We start from the raw sequence: 14598 nt of genomic DNA, 5'->3' as shown, positions 1-14598 counted from the left end.
TGTGTGTGTGTGTGTGTGTGTGTGTGTGTGTGTGTGTGTGTGTGTGTACAGGCCTTTAATCCCAGAACTCAGGAGGCAGAGGTAGGTAGATTTCTGTGATTCCAGACCAGCCTGGTCTACATAGTGAGTTCTAGGCCAGCCAGAGCTGCAACGAAAAGCCTTCTCTCAAAACAACAACAATAACAACAGCTAGAAAAATAAGTAACAACACTGAGGTTGTCTTCCGGCCTCCATGAACGCCTGTGCATGTCTGTACCCCCCACCCACACACACACACAGAGATGTTTTATGGATACATTTTAAAACACATATGGATAAATACACATTCAAGCAGTAAAAAAAAAAGCAAGGTCATCAAAGGTCAGAATTTCCCTCGAAGGGGTTACCTGTGTGACCTTCATCCTAAAAGCGAGACCTGATAGTATCGGAACTGAGTTGTTTATAGCTCAGCTGCTGTAAGATCCTACTGCTGTAATCAGTCTTCTCTGAATAAACACGGTGATGAGCCTGTTTCTGTGAGCACCCCAATATACTACATGGCAGATCACCCCCAGATTAGCAGCTTAACCTCCTGCCAGGGTCAGGAGTCTGGAAGTCACTGACTTAGACCCGGCTGGCTTAGGGTCATGTGATCAGTCTGTGAGCTAGTGCAGTGGATATCTGCAGGATCAGCTTCTAAGGTAATTCGCTGGGCTGTCTACCCCTGACTTCAGGACCCTACCATGTGGAGCCACCAGCAGCAGGGAACATGGTTTCTCCCTTAGTGACCTGGAGCTGAGGTCCATGTCATCCAGCCATGTTCTGTCAATCACACAGGTCAACCCTGCTCTCATGTGGGGAAATATGGACCATGAGGGATCATCAGAACCATTCTGGAAACTGGACCTTGTTAGTACTGATAAGAAATTAATATTTCAGACTGGAGAGTTGATTCAGCGGTTAAGAGCACTGACTGCTCTTCCAGAAGTCCTGAGTTCAAATCCCAGCAACCACATGGTGGCTCACAACCACCAGAATGGGATCCGATGCTCTCTTCTGGTGTGTCTGAAGACAGCTACAGTGTATTCAGATACATAAAGTAAATAAAATCTTAAAAAAAAAAAAAAAAAGGTTGGCGGGGCAGGAAAGGGGATAACATTTGAAATGTAAATTTTAAAAAATCCAATAAAAAAAAAAAGGCAAAAGCCATAAGCCCATCCCTCCCAAAAAGAAAAAAAAATAGGATAAAAAAGAAATTAATATTTCTAATAGCTTATTAGACTCAGACTGAAGCAAAAATATCACTTTCCTTTCTAACACCTATTCTTCAAGTAGAATATTTATATACTCAAATATATCTACTTCAAGGAGAATATTTATATATTCAAATATATTCCTTCAAATGGTTAAGTCTGTCTGCTCAACTCTTTGCTGAAGAGACAATGCACATTGGCGTGAAGAGCTAAGCTGAGCCAGGACATTTTTGTATAAATCTTTTTACAGGACTTGGGATTTTAAAGACCTGATTTAAAAAAAAAAAAAAAAAAGGCAAATTTGCATAAAGGCCATTTACTTAAGGGAAGGGATTTTGCTTCTCTGGATCCATTGCAAAAATTGTCTGCAAGTTCTTCCACATGTCATCCTCTCCCAGCACTGCAGTGGGAGGTTGTCTGGGAGGAGCGAGAGAGGTCAGAGCCCAGTGACTTGCAAAACTACTAATTGTCTTGTTTGTCACTGTGGTCAGGCTGGCGTGATGCTATTTTGAAGTCAGGAGAAGATTATCACATACCGGGCCAATAAGGCAGTCATTAAATGTTCCATTAGAATAAGTAAACAAGTTATCACGTTGGGATACAGCAGGGCGGGACAGAGAGAGAATGGCATCTCGTTATAACTGTACTTTTCTCCCCGTGGAAGCTAGTAAGACTACAGAAAGAGAAGATAAGATTTAGCCAGCATTTTCCTGAATTTCAGCTGCCTGTGATCTAAACCCTCTGAGCTATGCCCAAATGACACAGCCCTGCCATTAGCCAGCTATGTGCATCAGGACATGCCACCTCCTCTAAGTTGATCTAATCTTTAGCTGTAAAAATGAAGTTCAGAAAAGTTGTGGGAGGGTCTCCATTTATTTAGCACTGGTGACGTACCGTGTCTTAGTTAGAGTTTCTACTGAGATGATCAACAGCATGACCAGCAACAAGGGGAGACAAGGGCTCCTTCTATCTTACAACTCATGTGATCTCAAGGGAAGTCAAACAGGACAGGAGCCTGAAGGCAGCAGCTGACACAGAGGCCATGGAGGATGCTGCTTTCTGGCTTGCTCTCCAGAATCCAGGACCACCTGCTGGGAGGGCAGCCCCACTCACAGTGGACTGGGTCCTTCCACATCAGTCATCAATCAAGGATATGATTGTCTACTCGGGCTAGTCTGCAGGTCAATCAGGTGGGAACATTTTCTCAACGGATGCTCCCTCTTCCCGGATGACTCCAGCCTATGTCGAGTTGACAAAAAAAAAAAAAAAAAACCAACCAATACTCCACCTATGGACATCTCTTCCCATTATTCATAGGGGGAATCTTCCAAAGGAAACTACTAGGGCAGTAAGTCAGACCACACGGTCTCCTAAGCCCTTTAAAGACTTTAAAGAGTGTTGGGGTATCACCAAAAAGGAGAGTCCTGTGGTTGCATTGCAGAGAGAGTAAAGAACAGTTGAGGATCTTGTGGTAAACCCAGGAGTTGACAAGAACCTGACTCAGAAGTGGTTGTGGAGAAGAAAGCAATCTGGTCAGAAAGTCGTAAAAACAGACACATACCCAGCCTGTGCAGCCTTGGGATATAAGGAGGTAAAGGCTGGTGGGAAACAGAGGCAGGAAGCAGACAACTGAGAGAATCCTGAGAGTGGCTGCAGTGTCCCCATTCCCGCCTTGGGCCCAGGAAGATAGCTGGAGGCACTTTGCTCTGCGGTAGGAAACAGAAGGCCAGGAGTAGATTTGGGACAATGACAAAATCCATTTGGACGTGGTGGAATTTAAATTACTTGCAAGACAAATACAATCCATAGCTCAACTTTGAGTCTGGGTTTCAATCGAGAGTTTAGAAATTGAAATATACACTTGGGGAGTTGTGGCTATAATTCAGTGGTAGAATTCTTACCTCTCATGAGCATGGCCCTGGGTTTATCCCCGGCAAGAGAAAGAGAGGGATCTGGGCATATGGGAAGCAATTGAAACTAAGGATGGGGATTATTAATGCCGAAGAAACTTGATTGCGTTATCAGGGAGAGGTCTATAGCTAAACACCAAGGAGTTACAGAGTGTGAACTGCAGACAGTGGAGAAGAGGTTCAGAAAGGAGAATGAGGCATAACCGCCATTATTAAGGGCTGCAGGAGAGCTGTGTATCGAAGAATGTGGTGCAAGGGAGAGGAGGAGACTATGCTGACTGTAGGAAGATCAAAAGCAGAAAATGTTCCCAGGTCCATTGATGGAGAAGTAGGGATGCCCAGGCATTCATGATAGGCTACCCTGGTACAGAGTGTCCACTGGGAGCTGGGAGGATGAGGCTGTGTCTGCCATCCAAGCAGCCACAGGCATAGCAGCAGATGTCTCCACTCAAACTTCAGCTGAGCTGCTCCTAGACTCTGTGCAGCATTTCAGCCGCCCTCCTTAGCACTTCCTGTTCTGATCCTCCTGATCGCCTGCCCTTCCTCCTTTGATGGTTCTCAATGGTACGAAGAATTTCAGAAGAACTGCCTAAGGATCCATATGACAGCTGTCTACCAGGGATTCTGATTCCAGAAGCCAGGGGTAAAAACCTAGAAACAGTTTCTCAAGTCCAAATTATGATGAAAATCACCATCACACCACCTTCTTAGATGGTTTCGTTTATTAATGACTGTAACCTTCCTTGGATTTGTGGCTTCTTGTATGACTTTCTAAAACTTTGTCTGCCTATCATCAAGTTATCTAACTATGTATTTATTTATTTATTTTTGCAGAGGACATAGATGAAAACCTCCTTTTTTGAATTAAGATTTGAGAGAATTGAAACTTTCCATCCGCCTCACCTGCTTTAACCGCTTCAGAAATACGAGCAGCCGTGACACTATACATTCATATGTAGCAAAACATTTGTTTGCATGTGAGAGAAGACAATGGTAGCAATTGCTTCTTGGTGAACTTAACATTAACTTAGGAAATGAAACTTTAAAATTAAGTAGAGTCTATGTCTGTAAAAGACTGTCCTGTCTGGGGACAGTTAGCCACCATGGCAATGTCACTCTGTGCATCTGTGTTTATAATTGATAATTATAAACTATTAAAAAACAAGATCATATTGTCCATAACACTTTATGCATGCTAAGGAAGTGAGATACTGCTCTTTTGAGATAAATATGCCTCCTTTTCAGTGTCTTGATGTCCTAATAAAAAAAATCTATAAAACCTCAAATGTTTGCTCAAGATTATTTCCAGTTTTTAAACAGTCAAATGTAAAAGACCAGCCCAGGGCTTACATTAGAGAATAAAACAGAACTGTGCTTGCTTACTACTGAAAATAAAAAGTGCTTTTAAAGGAAGATAGAGATGTTTTCTGTGGCAAACAAATTGTGAATGTGCTTTGTCACTATGTACGATGTAATGGGGAGAGAGGGGAATGAGTTGAATTCAATTGCTTGTTAGCAAAGTTCAGTTTAAAATGCAGGTGATTCTACACTGCTTTATCCAACCAATTCAAAACTCTGTGCAGTAGGGCATGTGTGTCGGAAAGACAGAGGTCTGAAAACTCCCTGTATTTCATTTCTCAAAGTGAAAGGGAGAGACAAAGAACTGTGGGGTTGCCATGATGGCAGCAGTATGCCTGAGGCCTGATTGTGGCTTAGAAATGTGTGCTTCTAGCTGGGCTTTCCTGTTATGCTACAAACGTGGGCATAAAAGTATGATTATATAATTATAACGACATACTTATATATTACTTATTTATATTTAATACAAATATATTCTACATAATATATTATATACTAATATAAATATAATATAAATATATATTATATACTATATATTATATAATTATAAAAGCACCATATGGTATTCCAATAACTGAATCAAGGCACCAAAAGTTCCATGAATCCATTTTATTCTGCTTTTATAATGTTTATAATGTAGTTTTTCTATTGAAATCGAAGCTATCAATACAAATATCTTCAGTTGTTTTTATATTTTATGAGATCAATAAGTCGCTTGTTCTTTAACTAAAACCACACCAAACCATTGTCATTTCTAGATAGTTAGGTTCAATTTGACTAGCCAAAATCTAACTATTTATTTTTATCAAATAGGAAATTAATTCTAAGCTTCAGACCACATTTATGTATACCAAAGTTTCTTAATTAGAATCCATCTTTAGAAGCTAAGTTTTAGAAACTACACTTTATAATTATACCAACATGTTACTAAGACCTAAATTTTATTTCACTCTCAGGCAACTTTGTAAAAATGCTTTAAAAATAAGGAAAACTGGTTTTAATATTGTCAAGGATGCCGTATAAACATTTACTTTTAAAAATTATGTGAAAATCATTTTCATTTTTCAAATGAAAATCCTAAGAATGGAGATGTTCAAATCTTACACAAACCTAAGAACCCCACATACAGACCTAGAAGACAGGTCACAGAAGCACATTCATGTTCATGGCGGCGAGCTTTTAATAACCAGTTGACTATGATAAAGAATTGCTCTGACCCCAGCCAAGGAGATGAAGCCGTCTTCTTAGTAATCAGTCTTTAAGCCTATCTCTGTAATTGTGATCTTTGAGAAAGCTGAGTTCCTGGTCTGAAGCCAATTGCTCGGTTCAGCATTGAATTGGTGAGTCACATTGCCCATGACCATGTAGGTGTTAGTGATACAGCTTAAATACGAGCTAGATGGCGGGATGTCAGTCCACACTGCTTCCCGAATCTGTCGCTCCAAGGACCATTTGAAGCACAGGTAACTAAAGCGATATAATTTATTACTGTTCAAAGTCTGTGGGATATTCTTGGGTTGGGTAGCTCAATGATCTATACCATGTCCACTTACTAAAATAAGAAAGGAATTTTTGAGGTTGGATCCTGAAAATCAGTCAAGGAAAAGCATGAGACAGGAAAGGAAGCCCAAGCCCAAGGAAAATGACATAAACTCAGCCTGAGTTAAGCTTAAGTATGTCGGTCACAGCAGCTGGCGGGTAATCCGTAGATGGATAGAACTTGCCTCAAATGCCGGGGACCAGTCTTCATAAAAATATGGTGAAGCCGTTCTTTCATAACCAAGCTCTGTAGTACAGCGATGTAGCTTAAAATGCAGTGGGTAAGTTAATTCTAAATATGATTTTACAAGCATGAAGGTTTACTTCAGAAATGTTGGTTCCGAAGGGCAGAGCAGACCTCCTTCAGTGGCTTTATCGAGTATATTCATGTTATCCTTATTCTTACCACCCTATTATGCCTTGCAAAATTTTCTCATATGATTTCCTTCCTAAAGAACTGTAATTGTCAACAGCATCCAGGGCATACGGACCGGTCAGTCTCACGAAGGCACACGCTTTATCTGTGCATTCTGTAAAAATTGTTCTCACCTTTTAGCTGGGATGGCCATATCCTCACAGTAGCAGTAAAGTCAAAAGATCTGCACAGACATCACAGTCTCAAGTCACTTCAAGGGCAGCACAGCTGGATGTAGGCAGAACCAGAAGGTGTAAGGAGGGGGTGGGGGAATGTGGGTGGGATGCCAGGTGATATAGCAAGCCAGAGAATGTCTAATCTAAAAGCTTTGTGGAGGTTTTCCAAGCTTAAAAATAAAAAAAATAAATAAATAGAAATGCAAGTGTACAGGCAGGATTTCGCCTGACCACTGTCAGCATGTCTACCTCAATCATCCGTTCACTATGGAAACAGGGCGAGGAAGGAAACTAGCCGCTCACCTAGTCCTTCACCTCCAGATCCTCCCTTCAGAATGCAGCTTTTCCTCCTCCTGGCCGCCCTGCTGAGCGCTGCAGCTGCTCTGCCAATCCCTGTAAGTACACAGCACCTCCCTCAGCCGCCACAGTGAGAGCCTTCAGATTTCTGGGCTAGGAAGTATCTTTACAGTTGGCAGAAGAGGAAAGTGGATTTCAGGGTCCGTAGTCTCCCCGGGTCTAAGGCTCTGTGTCAAAGCTCAGCTTCTGCAGACAGGTTGCTAGATGGGTGGACCTTAGGCAGGGACTAACTCACGCTTCCCCTGTCAAATGAGTCAGAACGATTCCAGAGTGTGTAAATGATTAAGAATGGTTCTAAAACACTTAAAACTCCTACTTGCAACAGAAAGCTTTCAGCAATATAAAACAAGTACTCTACAGGGACTCAGGTGGGAAGTTAGCAGTCGAGCTGAGCTTTCTTTATTCTGCCCTACATCATCCAGCATAAAGGCTTCTCGCAAAGATGCCCAACTTGACCTGTCAGACTTGATTTTACAAAGAGGAGTATTTAAGACTACCTGCACTAGTTCTAAGCTAATAGTAAACAAAGTTATGTCTGAAATACACAGCTCAGGAGCATGACAACTCATTATAATAGTACATTTGGATGTCTTTTCTGAGCCATCTTGGAAAAAGAGGTTTGGATAACAACCTATGCCCGAATGCAGTGTGCCCAGATAACGAACCAGTCTGTTGTATTAGATCAGCGTCTCTCCTTGCACCATTAATAAGAACTGTTGGTGGAATACACTCTTGGTAGAGCTGGAGCTCAAACACAGGGCACTTCACATTCAGGGCATATTCTCTTTTGCCCAGTTACATCCCCAGCCCAGACAAGCATTACCTTCCTACCTACCAAATGAGAGACGCTGTTTGTTTCTATAGGAACACTGTGCTAATGAGACTGTTGCAGCATACACACTTCACTACGTTCCGGCATGTGATTTCTTTAACTGTGAGCATCTCTGAAACACTTATTGACTCACCCACGGCGTGGCAGCGCATCATGACCCCTTAACAGCAACACTTGCTCTGCTCCGTGAAATAATGGTGCATTTTATGACACCACTTTGAACACATAAGACATATCGATAAAACACACCACCACCTGAACCTTTCGTTGTGCAGTGACTACAGTCACACTCTCCACATCTGTAATAAGTGAGACCCGTAGGAACAACTTACATTTATTGTAGATAGTGTCCAGCACCAGCTAAGCATAAAACCCTCTCCCATGCACATTTTTGCAACAAGGGGACTTTCAAAGGAATGAGAGATTATTCAGAGGTTATAGGGAGACTACAGAATTTAAGACTCGTATTCCCTCCACTTTGAACTTCTACATACCGAAAGCAAGTCTAGAGCCGTACTGATGCTAAATATACCAGTGTAAGGCATGTATACCTTGCCAATATAAGGCGTGTAATCATAAGAACTTTGGGGAGTAAAATTTTAAAGCCAAGAAATGAGTGGCATTGTAAGTCATTGGACAAAACTCAATTCAGCATTTCCCTGTTAAATATGAAGCTTACTTCAGACGTGGATGCAAGGCTGTAGGCAGAATGCCCCACAGGACACTTTTAGGCTGTTCTCATGTAAAATAAAACGACTTGCTGGATAACGGATACAGCTTCCAGCTGCTTCACCTTGTTGCTTTTCTTGTCTTCAAGCTTGGACAATCCGGAGGAAGTTCCAGTGAACAGGTACACTGTACTTCAAACGGCACATTCGCCACTTAAAAGCTGTCAAGTTCGCAATCGGAACGGCTTACGCCGTATTTCTGTTTACAGAGATTTAACTTGTACGCACCACAAATCCTGCCTTTCTTCCCTCCGTTTCCCCTTCCGCAGGCTCCTCTGGTAAGTCGGGTGTTGGGATTCTCAAGGCCATCAGCTGGGCGATGGTTATCACAATTTCCAAGGAAAAGAAATCCATGGTGTATGGTGGAAGCTCTTCCTTCCCACCAGCAGAGGGCAGCCGCAAGCGGAAGGTGCACCCCTGCCGAGAACACGGGAGAGATTGGCTTGCAAAAAAAAAAAAAAAAAAAAAAAAAAAAAAAAAAAAAAAAAAAAAAAAAAAAGGACGCAAGGGCGATCCCTGGGCACTTAGTATAATCAATCAAGCAAAAATAATTACAGCTCCTAAAAGGAAAATAGCATATCAGACCCAGAGCTCTGTGAGGACAGTGGTCTTGTTTATTGCTGCCCCAGCCCTAGAGGTATAAACCTATTCAGCGCACGCACACCGAACACCAAGAGGCTGAAGGGAATAAAGAACAGAAAACATCAAGGGAAACAGGCATGACTTGTCTCACTCCAATTCACCCTTTCGTTCCTTTTTTTTTTTTTTTTTTTTTGTAGATCCCGATTCCCTTTCCCTTCCCTTTTAATCCAAATCAGGTAAGTGTACTTAAAACCTCCCTTAAGAAGATACTTAAATGACTAAAACTGATAACTTTTGTTTGATTTGAAGAACTTAATGTACAATTTCCCTCATATCTCTGAGCTGAAGTGGCTATGCTGTGTATTATACCATATCATCCAATGTTTAAATACTATTGGAACTGTGAGAGGAAACCATTGGCTCTTTCCTGACCAGTTTCCCCTAAGCAGCAAGCATGTGAGTTATCGTCACAGGTTATCGTCACAAGATGTCCCCCGCTGTGCTGAGATTCCCACAAAGCACACTGTGGAGTGCACATTTCCAGACATGGTTTTTTAAAAGGTGTGGGAGGGGTTGTAAACTCTCAGTGAGAGGAATTAATGAAGGAATTTTAGAACTGCTAGGGGGTTTTAAAACTATGTTTCCGTTTACCAGGTTAATTCAAAGTTGTAACTCAAAGTTGAAACGCTAAATTGTAACTCTTGGCTTGTTCTCTTTCTTTTATTCAAGGTTCTGACACCTAATCAGCTTCTGGAGGTAAATATATTCTGCTCTGTCCACCTATGGGGTCTTTAAGAATACGCATGCATCTCGTAGCATATAACTGAGCCAGTTCATTCTGGAAACCACTGCACGGATTCAGTTCATCTCGACCCACAGGCAGGGCACCTGGTACATCTAAAGGCCAAAACAAAGGCCAGTGTATGAGAAGAGTTCTTTCCATTCACTCAGTTCATCTGGCTCTAACGTGACAAGACAAGGTCATTATTACTGATGCGGGTTAAGTGACAGAGCGAGGGGTCAGAAAACCTAGAGGAACAGAATAACGTGCTTTAGGAAGAGAAGGTAGATTCCAATACTAAGGAATTGGCACAGCATGTAAATATGTGAAACCTTATCAAACCTAAACCCCAAAGGAGGTTTGCTTGTTTGTTTTTAAGACAAGCTCTCTATAGTCCTTGGTGGCCTAGAACTTAATATGTAGACCAGGCTGGTCTCAATTTCTAAGATATCTGTCTCTGCCTCCATCCACCTCTCTGTCTCTCTGCCTCTCTCTCTCTCTCTCTCTCTGTCTCTCTCTCTCTCTGCCTCTCTCTCCGTGACTGATTACAGGTGATTATAACATCACCAAGTGGGTCTTCCAGTCGGAGCCCAGCTGCAGGGGCACCCAGCATCCGGTGCTGGGAAACTAGGTCCTCATGTCACCTGTAGACTTGATCCAGCTTCGTGGCTTTGCTCAGTTCGCCAGCATGGACAGCAATGACCTGCCTGATCTCTGAACATGTGCTCACTTCAGAGAATCTGACTCACTCAAGTTGCCAGGGGCCTTCTTAGAGAATCCCAACAATACTACAAGAGCTAATCGCTCTTCTCCTCCCTCTCCATATCCCTCCCTCCATTCCCTCCTCACCCCTTTCTCACCCTCCCCCGACACTCAGTACTCAGAATGTTGCTTATACATGAGAACGCAGAGGTTGGCTTCACTGTTCCTACGTGTTCTGGGGCAGGCAGCTTTGTACATAAAGGGAGTCACCATTAGTCCAATCCAATCTCTTGAAGAAGCTGCTGAGCTCTTCAGGAAGCTGCAGAGCAACACATCTCCAGTGGAACAGCTGTGTAAGCAAATCCTCAAGACAAAGCTCCCATTCAGAGCTTTGCAGCAGGAAACCATTCAACAGGACATTCCCATCTCCAACCCGAGTGCCACTTGCTCACTGGACCCGGGGTTCTTCAGCTTTCTCACTTTCAAATGCAGTAAATACAGTGAGAAGGTAGAGGAAAGAAGTTCCATAAATCAAAGAAACTTGAATTATCTTCAGTCTTGTACACGTCAAGTATGATTGCCAATGAAACATTCACGTATAAACATTTCCGCTGACACGTGTGCTAGGATGAATATAAATTGGAAGGCAAACCCACCAAGAGTACTTACCCTTTTCTTCTTTTACAGTTAATCACTTCTATTTTGAACCAACTGCAGGTAAATCTTATTTTCATAAACAACAAAGTCACTAAGTGAACTGTGGTTAGTATTTAACGTTTTTTTTTTTTTTTCCTTATTTTTCTAGGGCTTCCTTGGGGTAAGATTTTATTTCTGGTTATGTTGATAAAGGTGACATCCATTGTCAGGGAAGGGGGAGAATAACTCCTCTAAATCAACCCAATGCCTTAAGCCAAGCACAGCGCATGGCGTTATGAATTCAGTTCCCAGACCTTTAGATCAGAATCTCTGCATCTCTAACAGTAAGTATCTTTTCACAAGGCAGGTTTCACAAGGTCTAAGATTATAGACATCAGCACAGCCTTAGGTCATGAACTCTCAGATACTTACACTTTACCTTGGGCTTGCTTCCGGCTAATAGACAACTCACAGCAGCAGACTGAGGAAAGCCTACTGTAAAATTACCAAACGCAGCCATGGCCTGACCTCAAGGCAATGCCCAGCCCCAATTTTAAGGGGGAAAAGTGTGTTCTCACCCGCCAGCCTTCCTAGTCATAAGTTTCACCGCCCTGGAATATTACTCGTACTTTTTATTTACCACTGTGAAGACTCCCCTCTGTCAGGCCTCCACACACCACGTGGAAGAAACTACCTTCTATTTAATAGAAGATCCTTAGGACTTCAGTTTCTTGGCATTCACAGATCACCAAAGCACTCGACTTTCTATGCCAGTCACCTGATCACACCAGTATTAACACATCAATGGGAGAGGCTGAGGGGAGGTGGGAGAGGAATTCTGAAAAGGTCTCAGATCCTCCCAGTAAATGAAAGTACTCTCTACCTCAACAGAGATAAGCTTCACTGCTACATCAGAAGGCTCGCACAGTGAGTACAATCTCCACAAAAAAATCTTCCACCAATGAATATGTAAATTAAATATTTCAATTTTTTTAATCATTAAGAGTTTTGCTACCACGATAAAAGCAACTCAGAGGACCAGTATAACTGCACAGGGTGCGTTTCTCTGGGATGTCCTGAAACTATGTAAGTGGGCTGCGCAGTGGCTCAAGGGGAAAACCACTCGCCCAACACGTGGAAGGCCCTGGGGTCCACCCATAGCGCCACAATATAATAAAATATAAATTTATTTAGCAAGACTCCAGAAATATCCTAGAGTATATATCATAGATGTTCTGAATATTTAAAACTTGTCATTTTAAACCTGAGTAGCCTTGAAAAATAAAAGAGGGAATTTTCAAGTTCCCTCTTTATCACACTTTTAACTTTTAAGACAATTATGACATTAAGTAAAATGAGGATATATTTATGTTTGAAACTTTGTCAAAAGTTCAAGAGTGCCTGTGTTAGACAAACACTGGCTGTGGCCATTATCCCTAGATTAAGAAATTATGAAACAAAGTGTCTTTGGCCTAAAATTCCGCATAGTTTCAATAGCACAGGCCAATCAGATAGAGCCCTTACACTGTGTACACCATGGCTCATGAAGTCCAGCTTAGGTAACAGAATTTACATCATGACACATAGTCCATATGAGAACCTCCTCGAAGAACAACTCACAGTGGTGTAGAATACAGCAGACAAAAGTAGGCTCTGGGACTGGGGAGGTGGAAACCAAATCTTAGCTCGGTCCCTTGGGGGAGAAGATCTTAAGCTACCATTCCAAACCCAACTGCCTCACCTGTGAAATGCCTGAGGCTGGAGTGGCAATCAATAAAAGTGGCCTAGCTTTCCTAGTGATTCTAAAAAAACGCTTCTAAAAGGTGAAAATGTGATCGAGGACAGGAGGTTGGGGGACAGACCCCCAGCGACCAGACACTCCTGACGGGAAGGTCGGAAGCTAACAGTTTCAATGTTTCCTCTATTTCAGGTGGTGCAGGTGTCCAGGTTACCTGCTCTGTTCTCTGCAGCTTGGAACAATGGTCTTACCATCTTGTAGACTCTATAGAATGTCCTGTGAAACATCCAATACCACAGGCAAATCTATTATCTACAGCCATTCAATCTTAATAAAATTCTCACTAAAACACCTGTGTGGATTCCTGTTCGGTGTTGTAGTGACTGCTCCGTTTCTTGAGAGCTTCCGAAAGCATCTTGGTCTCAGTGCTTGGAAACAGCATCAGGTTCACCCAACCCCTCCTGAGCTGCCAATCCTCACCGAGACCAAGAACCCGTGAAATGCCCTAGTGCCAGGCATTTCTGGACTTTGAAAAATAACCTGTCAAAAAGAGTTCACTTTGAAATCAAACATCTCAAAGCTCCTCCAAAGACATCGTCACACTTGCTCAGCTCAGCTCCGGTTTACCACAAACCGGTCCTATCTAACAACACACACTCCTCCCGCTTTGTGTTACCGTCTAGCTACAGAGTGATCAGTATTGTCAAATTCTGAGAAGACAGAAGCACCGTATCCTTTTCTCTACACCCGAGTCTTCGGAGGTCCCACCACAATCCAGACGGAATAAAGCAAGCGCGAGTGCCCAGTTCAAGCTGACTGGACTTGCCAAGGGCCAGCCCTGGCCAGCATGTGACACCTGGCTCTCGGGGTAACTGTGAACACTGAGTTGACAGTAGTTCATGGCATTATCTCCTTTCCTTTTTCTTTCGAAGGGACCCCACCCACACATTCTCTGCTTCACCCAAGACTTATAATATTACCTACATATCTCTCAAATAACTCCAGTCCTTAGCCTTATCCTCCTATCAAAGACCACCTGAAACCACAAAGGCTCCCTGCTCACGCTTACAGTAAATACAATCGAATGAAATCTCTATAAATTACTAATTTATCTAGGCATAGTTTTAAGTCCTAGATAGTCTAAAAATGAGAATATAAGTTTCTATTCATTTTGATCTCTGACTCCAAGAATAACTGAGACACAGTGATACTCTGCCTATCAATCAATCAATCAATAATCAATCAGTGGGAAAACTGAAATTCCATTGTAAAAATTGGTACCTCGGGCTACGGACAGCTGAGCAGTTAATAGCACTCACTGGCTGTTCTTCCAGGACAGGGGTTTGATTCCCAGCACAGGCTGGAGGCTCACACGCAGGAAGGCTCACAGGTGTCTGCAAATCTAGTTCTAGGGGATCCAGTGCCCTCCTCTGGCCTCTTCAGGCACCGCATGCACATGGAACACTATGAAGCAAACAGTTTAAAGGAATCGACTGCACGGTTAACTGCATGTGAGGGGGACCCCTCCAAGGGAAGTCCAGTTCAGCAGGACATCACTCGCCTCTAAGGGCAGTGGGGAAAGCTAGTGATGAGAACTAGAAACACAAGTCA

The 14598-nt window shown here is 42.6% G+C and overlaps 1 protein-coding gene and 1 long non-coding RNA gene across 3 annotated transcripts in view; both read left to right on the top strand.

Annotated features, from left to right (window-relative positions):
* Sparcl1 (SPARC like 1) overlaps window positions 1-4439 on the top strand; it is a 34215-nt gene extending 29776 nt beyond the window's left edge. The window contains exon 11 of the mRNA XM_021162708.2: window positions 3977-4439. Within this exon, the coding sequence (XP_021018367.1) occupies window positions 3977-4005 (29 nt within the window). The 3' untranslated portion in view covers window positions 4006-4439. The remainder of the gene's footprint in view (window positions 1-3976) is intronic.
* A 1475-nt stretch (window positions 4440-5914) lies between these two features.
* LOC110295486 lies at window positions 5915-13336 on the top strand. Of its 2 annotated transcripts, none has more exons than XR_002378076.1 (10): window positions 5915-5964; window positions 6953-7026; window positions 8638-8670; window positions 8758-8826; window positions 9328-9366; window positions 9860-9886; window positions 11301-11330; window positions 11419-11430; window positions 12141-12176; window positions 13180-13336. It is a non-coding gene; the product is annotated as an uncharacterized LOC110295486 (long non-coding RNA). The 2 variants fall into 2 exon arrangements; XR_002378077.2 differs by having other exon boundaries at window positions 5937-5964; window positions 6909-7026; window positions 13180-13316.
* The last annotated feature ends 1262 nt before the right edge of the window (window positions 13337-14598 follow it).

This window comes from Mus caroli, chromosome 5 (assembly GCF_900094665.2).
Source record: "Mus caroli chromosome 5, CAROLI_EIJ_v1.1, whole genome shotgun sequence".
Taxonomy (NCBI): domain Eukaryota; kingdom Metazoa; phylum Chordata; class Mammalia; order Rodentia; family Muridae; genus Mus; species Mus caroli.
This window is presented reverse-complemented; position numbering and strand designations above follow the sequence as displayed.